General features: G+C 47.4%; 1 protein-coding gene across 2 annotated transcripts in view; it reads left to right on the top strand.

The window, feature by feature from the left end:
- The window catches only part of ACVRL1 (activin A receptor like type 1), a 57,423-nt gene that overhangs the window by 17,497 nt on the left and 30,287 nt on the right, over window positions 1–9,639 (top strand). Inside the window, exons 4-5 of one of the 2 annotated variants that reach the window (XM_044422002.1) lie at window positions 6,137–6,206; window positions 7,570–7,788. The exons of the other annotated variant lie outside the window; for it this stretch is intronic. Coding sequence (XP_044277937.1) covers window positions 6,140–6,206; window positions 7,570–7,788 — 286 coding nt within the window. The 5' untranslated portion in view covers window positions 6,137–6,139. The remainder of the gene's footprint in view (window positions 1–6,136; window positions 6,207–7,569; window positions 7,789–9,639) is intronic. 2 annotated transcript variants of the gene reach the window in all.

Here is a 9,639-nt window from a genome sequence, read left to right as displayed (position 1 = left end):
AGCTGATTTTACCATTCCTGGGGCTCGTGCAAAGAGGCCCTGGAAAGCTGTTGACAGAAGCCGTTGTCCTCTGGAGACTCCATGCAGACAGTGTCTATGAGAACTAGAGCTTGGGCCAGTTGTGAAACCTGGTCACAGAGTTTCACACTGGGGGCAGAGAACAGTCTGGCAAGCAGCTGGAGCAAAGGGAGAACTGAAGTATTGTAGCTGTTGGACTGTCCAAAGAGGACAGAAAGGAAGAGCCAAGTGGCAGGAAATACAGAGGACAAGGGAAGTTACTCCAAAGCCCTTTATTTTGATTCTCACTCTAAAGCACTGTGTAGAGGCAAAGTATAGCTGGAACAGGTGGACAGTGGGGGTCTAATGCTGTCCACTTCAGTTTCATTACACCAGGCAACATCGTTCACCATAACATAACCTCAAGAAAGCTTTTAGTGGTGGTGAGCAGATCTCAGGCTTTCTAGATGTATTTATTTATTTTGACTGCAGCACTGAGATCTACTAACTGGAGCCACACACAAAATGGTGGCTAAGCGGATGGCTAGCCATGTGCCATTGCTATAAACCATGCACTGGCATACTTGAACTGGCACAGAGTCATTCCCAACCTGGGGCCTTCCAGATGTGTTAGACTACAATTCCCAGCATGTCTGATGGAGTCTACACACTGGGAGGTTACCAGGTTCAGAAAGGCTGTTCTAAGACAACACTCTCAAACTGGACAACATTGCTGAACACAGGCCCAGTCAAAAGCAACTCAATTACTTCAGCTATTGGACAGTTTAGTAATTAAATAAGAATGCACCTATTTTGCAGACAAGGAACACTGAGGCTCATAGAGAAGTAATTAGCACAAGACCAGCTATGCAAAAGGTTGGCTTGTTTGTTTTTTCCCTTGAAATGTTATCTGCTGTCATTAAAGTATTCAGATTCAGAACTCCTTGGAGCTCTACTAAATGACCTAGAGATCTACCAGTAAATTCCAATCTATTTTCTGACCACCACTGGCTTAAAGTAGTGAAGCACAGTAAGATATAAGAGTGCAATGGAAGCAAGATTAATTGGTGAACAAGCAGATGAAAACATACAAAAGCAGGAAATAAAAGATGAGGAAGAGGAACAGAGGTAGAGGAGGTGGCCCTGTCCACCGTGGGCTTTTGCCTCATTCTTTCTGCTCACTGCCAACATCCACAGATTCCCCCTGAGAGAATATGGCCCTTGGTTCAAAAAGATGCTCCAACCCTGCTGGACAGTCATGTACTCCCAGCTGGTTGGCTGAACTTGCCTATAGCAATGGGCAGTCCTGTTTTGCTCAGTTTTACTGTCCCAGGACTATCATCATTCTCTAAATATTGCATATGGAGGCATAGGGACAAGTTACAGGGGAATACAAGTCCCTTTTGCCTTGATAATAAGTCTGCTTGGAAAGCTCTATGAAAAAAAGCAGAATAGAAGCATTGAAATATATAAGTGCTGGGAAAAATAGGTGTGTGGTTTGTGTGTCGGGGGGATAAAACCTGGGAGGGCATTTGTAGGGGAGAATCGGGAGGCGCAGACAGTGTTAAGCAAGATCCCACTTTCATTGTAACCACAACACCAGCCTTTGTTGGGGTAGCTCCCAAGAGCAGAGAAAGGGACTTCGCATGGTTCATACCTTGTACTTATCTGTAGCCAGAAACTTGCCTCTATGCCTGAAAGTTCTGAATATCCGTTGGCCCTTCTCTCCTCAGCCAAGAAAATATGTAACAAGACTGCAGACAGTTTCTCCATTACAGTAGGGATAATAGTGCACAAGCCCCTGTACGGAGTTGTTGTAAGGCTGCCTTCCCCTATCTGGTGGCATGCTGGACGAGGGCTCCTAATGGTTCCAGTCAGCATAGCCAGCCTCTGGTCAGGAAAGGAGGGAGCTCTAGTGCAAAACGTTTGGAGAGTGCCGGGTTGGAGAAGGCTGCTATAAGGATGGCTGAGCAAGGGCAGGAGCCACGTGGACCTCCCCTCAGTCAGAGATGTGAACTGACTTGATATAGTTGCACAAATACGAGGCAGACTCGTTCACAGAGTGGCTGTACCGCGAGGGTCTGAAGCGAAAGTAAGGCAGGTTCCCTTGGGAATGCAGTTCCCTCTTCGATGCCACTTTCTTTCTTTTGCTCCCTCTTCTTTGTTGGCCTTAGCCCTGGGGCAGTGTTCATTCGCACTAATGCTGGCCATTGCCAGTGCTAACCAGGCTTCCTTCTTACCCTGGGCTTGGAAAGCCACTTCAAATCGGGGCCAGTCATCAGCATAGCACCCAGCACGCACCCAAACTATTATCCTACTGGTATTTCTGCTTCAATCTTGGATTTCCTCAGTCCACTTTTAAACGCAGATTTCTGGTTACCAAAATTTCTTACGCTTCTGTAGTTCTGAAGTTGCCCCAGTCTGTTGGTATTGTAACTATTACCTTAGTCTGCATTTGTCACAGCTTTCATGTGTTGTGTGTGGCCAGTGCAGTCGCTGCATCACCCGGGCCTTGCAGATGGAAAGGGATTTTATAGTCCCGTTTCCTTTGCTTCAAACTCATCAGCCTCTCTGCTTCAACTTGTTTGGCACTGCTTTAAATGCGCACCACTGAAGCAGCGTAGCCGCGTTCCCGCATGCCAGCCGAGCATTGCTGTGATGCCCTCTTTCAGGTAGGCTTGTTTCCTTTCCGCTTGTGCAGCTGTTCACAGTTGCCCAGAACAGTGGCAAAGGCTGGAGGGGCACTGGGAGATCCTTGGTATTTGCGGGGAGCAGAAGGTTCAAAGGCAACTACACGCTTGTCATAGGAATATTCTCTTTATCTATTTATTTTATTTATTTAGTAAACTTCAATGCCGCCCCATTCGCCGAAGCCTCGGGGTGGCTCACAGACATAAATAAACTTCGTTAAAATAATATAAATTAACAGTATAAGCTAATGAGCTGATGCCTGCACAGCAGTGTGAGCGTGCAAGGGCACACACAGAAAGGGTCACCGCATCACACGTTTCCGTACCAGTGGCCCAGTTCAGCCGTGTGTCCCACAGATAGATTAGCTCACATACCATGCACGCTGCAGATCATGATTGCTCCTGTAATTGCAGCAGTTAACAAACCTGTGTGACATAGTTTTGCAGATGATCAGATGGCACTTCTGTACCATACATTGCAAAAAGTTTCGTATATGAAGGGTATATAATGTAGTAATATAAAAAGAAGCTATAACATGAGACTGTGTAATGTAGTGTAGTGGTTAGAGTGTCAGACTGGGACAAACCTGGGATCTAGTCCCCACTTGACTATGAAGTTCATTGAGTGACTTTCGGCAAGTCATTTACTCTCAGCATAACCTACCTCACAGGGTTGTTGTGAGGGTGAAATGGAGAGGAGGAGAAGCATGTAAGCTATCTAAGATTCCTTGCAAGGGGAAAAGAGGCAGGATATAAACGTTGTCATTGTCATCTTCCTTGGTGTGTTCTCCAGGAGAAGAAATGTGACTTCTTCCCAGTTCTGGAGAAGGGAACCCTGCTTCACATTAACCATGGCTTGATGTTGCCTGTGGTTAAGGCATAGCAGGGAAAGAAGGGTGGATTCACACTGGAGAAAAGAAGGGGAGCAGCTGCTCCTGATGCTGATTTGTACTGGCTGCTGTTCTCTCTGTGCTGGATCTTAATGTCACTATTTTCTTTCTGATCCCACCACTTACAGGAAGATGGTGGAGTCTCGTGTGTGTTTCCCTTCCCTGAGCTACAATAAAACAAGCTGGAATCGTTATGGTGGTGGGGCACCATTTCTGCCCCAGCTGGGCGACCTTGTGGCTGGAGCCAGGCTGTGTGTGTGTTTCTCTGCTAGATCTCAAAAGACTTATGGATCTCTCTGTTTACATGTCTCCATTTTCCCCCATCAAGGGCAGAATCTAAACAATCTTGATTCCTGTCCAGTCTGCAACGCCCTGGCTGCACGCTGGAATTCTTGAATAGCAGGAAGCGGACACATGGCTTGTTTGTGCTAGGAATCTGTGGGCAATGAAGAACAAAATGGTCCTGGGCTCTCAGGTCCCACATGCTGCATTTACAAAAGGGAAGTTTGCAGGAATTGGAAGGGGAATGGGTGAGGTCAAGACTCCACTGGGTTTAACTTGGCAGGAGTTTCTGTTTCACAAGGAAACAGACAAACAAGCAACTTCTGCACCCCCTCCAAACCTCCCACTCTTGTCTCCTCAATGGAGCAGCTGGAACATTTTTAGATTCCTGCAAAGAGTATTTTTATAGCATTGATAAGCCCACTACAAGAAACCCTGAGTCTCTGAAATCAACAGCTGGCCTCAGCTTGTGGACAGAGATGGGACAGTTTGGAGCAAATCCAGGAAAAGCTGTGCAAAAGTGGATCCATCCCCACAAGAGCACAGGGCAAACTCTGTACCTTCCAAGGTCCTGCCAACAACTCAACCTGGAAAATCATCTCTCCAGTGGGGGTGAGGAGGTAAACCCTGCAGAGCTGGAGGTTCAAAACCGAAGCTGAATTTGCAAGCAGGCTCTGCACGCTTCGCCTGGAGTGCTGTGGGCAAGTCTGCTAAGTCATTGAGGGGCCCTCCCCAGAGGGGGCATGTGGCTTCTCCTAGTCTGGGCCCCTCCAGAGGTTTTGGACCTGATCAGCCTCGGCTAGCATAGCCAATGCTCAGGAAAGCTGGGGACCAGCATGCAAAGCATTGAGTCAGCCACACATCCCCCCCTTCTTGGGGTAGAGCCTCCAGGTGGCATGTATTATACACTCAGGGAAAGGGGTGAGTGAAGAGACAGCCCCTGTGCCATCTCTCGCTGGAGGATCCTGCTCCTGCCAGACCGATGTCACAGGGGGAAGAGGTGCCCAGGAAGGGTTCCTAGCACGCCCCTTTCCCCTGGAAAATCATGCAGCGGACTGAGGCTAAATCCCTTCCCACCACAGCAGTCTTCAGCAGCACTGCTGCGATTGGGTGGGAGGCTTTAACTTTGCCTCCATCCCAGCAATGCTATTTAATGCAGCCAAGTTTCAGGCCTTCCCCCAACCCCTGTGCTCACCAATTAGAGGCGGGCAGGTTTAAGCATGAGTATGTCTATACGTGTGTATAACTGTGTGATGGTGTGATGTGTGTGCATGTGCAGGATATGTGGAGAAGTGTGTGTGTTCTACGTGTGCATACACAGGTGAGCTGTCCTGAGCCATCCCACCCAATATCCAGTGTAGCTCTCAGCCCAAGAGAAGCTGCCCAGCCCTGGTATGCAAGCTCTCTCACTAAGCTGTGCTGTCGTTAAGGCAACATCTTCCTTGGAAAGCCGACTCCAGTGTGTCGCCTGCCCTGAACAGATTTAGAGCGCTGCCCTCACCTGCTGTGCAGGCAGAAGGCTTTGGCTGGACGGCCTGAGACTGCACAATGTCTTGGGCCAGCAGCGCCGTATGTTTGTGGGAGTCGCATGTGTACTAAGTGTTTTGGGTTGTGAACTGTGGGATGTTTGTGGTTCACGAACCACATGGTCTCTTAGCATTGGTGGATTCAGAAAATACGATAGCCCATATTTCAGCGACAACCTGCACGCCACCCATACTCAACCCAGGTGTGAGTTATTGCGTTATCTGAACCCAGTCTTGGAAGTCCTTCTTCCAAGCTGCTGTGCTACAGCTTCGGGGTTGAATCCTGAGGTTGTCTGCAGGGTTGTGGCATGCTTCCTCTCAGACTAGAACTGTTGCTGCGTTCAGAGACTCCAAAGAGGACATACAGCAAAACCATCACTCTCACACAAAAAGGTTTGTGTGGGAAAAGAATGATAGTAGAGCTTTGGGAAACTGACTCCAAGAATGCTCTTGGGAAGGCCAAGAGGTACCATGCTAAAGGCCCTCAGTCACTGGCAGAGACTCCATTTGGGAAGAGACCCACAGATTATCCTTTCAATGGAACCTTGGCAAATGTCCTTTTTTTCCCCTCCGAAGAGGTCTCTGTCTGAACCTTGCTGTGAATGTTCTTTATTCTTTTCTTCCTTTTTCTGTTTGCACAAGGACACCACACATGTTCAGTATTATAAATACCATTACAGCATGAATCTGAATAGTGCTTCTTAGGATCCGTATTATTAACGCATACATTCTGGCTTGTCATTCTGTGCAGAAAATGTGGCAAGGAGCAATCGTGGGCCTTATCTGGGCAATTCTGAGTCTCCCCAGAATCATCAAAGCTGGTAAGAAACAGTGGGAGCAGATGGTGGGCAGAAGTGGGATATGAGTCTCGATAGCAGGGATGGAATGGAAGCTGCAGGCCTCCTGTGGCCCAAAGGGATGTCCCACCAGCATCTTCCCCAAGCCGTAGAGCCTTGGAGATGACCGCTTTCTCCTGCAGGGGAGGCTGGACCAGGCCTGCAGAGGAAGCTGCTGAGTGGTTCAGGCCTGCAGGCTTCCCACATAGGCATGCAGATTCTTGTCCTGCATACTTGTGAACAGACAAGCTGCTTGTGCTTACTTCTGAGGAGACTTGCCTGGGATGCCATTCGAAAGTGCTGTAGGGTGATTCAGGCATGCCTATGTGTGATAGGGTTAAAATGGGGATTAAGTCACATTTTGTTCCCACCCACCACACTCTACAGATGGAAGAGAGCAACCTCCCCTGCCCCCAACCAAGAGCTTGGCCCATGGGCTGAACATGCTCCGCAAGCCCTGCTGCACGGCATTGCATCATTGGGGGTTGTATTAGCAAAGCGTTATTCCTCAGACACAGAGAGCAATGCTAATGTCCAGCTCCATCGCAATGGCCTTTTGCTCTCATGCTTGTATTGCAACCTGCCTTTGTTTTGTGGAGCTCAAGGCAGCATAGTCAGTTGTCCATACAGTCTCCCACCCAGGGGGCACTGAAAACTTGCTTTGCTTCATCAAGTTTTTATTTTTCATGTATTTATTATATTTACTTCCCACCCCTTTCCTTTCAAGGAACTTAAGGCAGTTTACATATCTCTCCTCCTCTTCCTCTCAATCTTATTCTCACAACACCAACCCTGTGAGGTAGGCTGGGCTGAAAGTCTGTGGCTGGCCCAAGATACCCAGTTGGCTTCATGGCTGAGCGGGGACTAGAACCCAGATCGCCTGAGTCCAAGGCCTCCGCTTTTAACCACTACACCAGACTGGCTCTCAAGGGAGCTGCGTCACATGCTTGAGCCCACTGTGCATGAGAGCTGGAGTGGCACAGTGCCCAGGGTGTTGGACTCAAGTGATCCGAGTGCCAGTCCCCACTCAGCCATGAAGCTGACTGGCTGACCCTGGGCAAGGCACTGATTCTCAGCCTGTTCTACCTCACAGCGTTGTTGTTGTAAGGATAAGGAGGAAAGGCAAATGCAACATAAAAGCTACCTCATGTTCCTTGAAAGAGGAAAAAAGGCAGGATATAAATATACAGAATAAATATATGCCAATTCAATTGTTCCTCCCTCTAAAAAAATAATCCCAAATATTGAGTATTGCACCGCTGAAGCATTGGTTACATTAGGTTAAGAAACTTGGGGAACAAGGGTTAAACCTCCATGAAACATGCTGTTTCCCTTTGAATCCCCACAGGTGACCTGATCTGTGATTGCAAAGGGCAATGTGAAAACAACACTTGTTCGGGGAATGTGTGCTTTGTAAGCAAACATAGGCAGGATGGAGAACTCTTCAGCAGAAAAGGATGCCTGATCAAAGAGAATGAGCTCTGCAGGGGGTCCACTACCGATAACTATGGCATGAAATGCTGCCAATTCAGCATGTGCAATTTGAATCTCACCATCCTGTTGAAAGGTATATATGAAGAAGCATGCGTTAATTTACATAGATGTGTATATGACATGCATGTAAACCAGGCACATTAATGAAGACTCTTCTGGCACTGAATTCTGGATGCTTAGGAAAATGTGATATCCCTAAAACCTGAGCAAGTCAGAGATCACAGCGACGTCCTTCAGGGCAATTCATTAGAGAAGGATTTAGAGAGAGTTAAAATCACCTTTCAGGAGAAGGAGAACTTTAAGGGAATTTGTGTCATCTTGAGATAGTAGCTGATCTTGCTTGTCTTTCTGTTAGTACAGGATATTCACCAAGTTTTCCTCCTGCACCGCTGAACACATCAATTTTCTTCCTGTTAGCTTTCTTCACTGTCCAGCTTTTACACCCAAACTTAAGTGATCAGGAATACAATAGTGTGGATGATCTTGACCTTGGTCTCCAGTGACACGTCCTTACCCCTGATTATTTGTTTTTTCTGGTTGCTTTATTGCTGCCCTTCCAAGACATAGTCTCCTTTGTATTTCTTGGCTGCAGCCTCCAGGTGAATGATGACTGAACCAAGGTGTGCAAGGCCGATAGCACTAACAAGTACGGTTTGAGTACATGGAACTGACTAGAACAGAACATGTAGGAGTTGGAGTCAGTGTTGCTGCGTGAAGTTCTCTCCTCCGGTGTCCCAGGCAGCTTGCAGGAACTCTGTTCCATTTCTTCTTTTCCCCCTCCCAACAGATGCTTGGCATTCTATGGCCAAAGGGCATACTCAGTCCTTACTGGGTTGTTCAGGGAATTCCTTTCCTCCTCTTGGGTCCTTTGTTCCCTCTAAGCTATTTTTCTACGTTTGCAACTGTTGGGCACTCAAGCAAGCTGATACATTCTTTTGCTTTTGGCTACATAGCCATGGTAATTCTATACTTGAGCACGATTAGGGAAGAGAAGGGATTTCAACCATCTGACTAGCAATAAAAACATTAAAAGTTCAGTAGTAGTTCAGATACCTCTACAGTGACAAATGAAAATGCATCCCCTACATAGCTCTGCAAACTCCATCCTACTGCAAAAGAAGTCACATGGCCAGTTCTTGTTACCTGTACACAGGAAGCAAATCTTTTGTAGGACCAACCAGAGTGCCATTTTCTTGGTGGAATCATATCACAGAATCAGGGGCCTAGATGGACATTGGACTCAGTGCAGGACTCCAGTCTCCCATTTAAATACTAACCAGGACTGATCCTGCTTAACTTTTGAGATTAGGAAGGATCAGGCACTTCCATAGAAAGGTCAGATCCAACACAAATAAACATCTGGAGGATCACACATTATGCACCACAGCCATAAGACAGCTTTGATCATGCAAGTACCTTAGTCTTGGTTTTAATTTGTGTACCGGAGCCTCTCTGGTCCAATTTTTCCCCCAGGAAGGGAGACAGCACCCCACCTGTGTTCTTGGTGGTGGTTGTGGTGGTGCATCTCAAAGCACCACATCCCCCCCTTTCTGGCCCCATCTTGGGAAGAAGATGGGAGACCTACTCCGGCATGGGCACAGGTTCCCTGGATCTGCATTTCAGCTCAGCTCTGAGGCAGCATGAAGGGTCTCTCCAATATTTTCTTAAGGCCAAGTAAAGATATGTTGGCTTCAGCAGTGAGGAAGGCAGGCGCACAACACTGAGGAAAAGCCCGCTGTGAGCACTGTTTGAATTCTCAGCTTTTCTTGTCCGCTAAATTCCTTTGGTCCTTGACAATGCCACCTCTCACCAATTTGCTCTTTTTAAGAGGTAAAGGAGAGTTAAGGGTGTTATAAGACTCTCTGAAACTTAGGGATAGAGGGGACTGCACATCTCTGAAATTTGTACTAAAGCTTCTTTTTTA

Source organism: Varanus komodoensis, unplaced genomic scaffold, assembly GCF_004798865.1.
Source record: "Varanus komodoensis strain SLA01 unplaced genomic scaffold, ASM479886v1 scaffold12, whole genome shotgun sequence".
NCBI lineage: Eukaryota > Metazoa > Chordata > Lepidosauria > Squamata > Varanidae > Varanus > Varanus komodoensis.
Note: the sequence above shows the minus strand (reverse complement) of the source record. Positions and strands in the feature narration are given on the sequence as shown.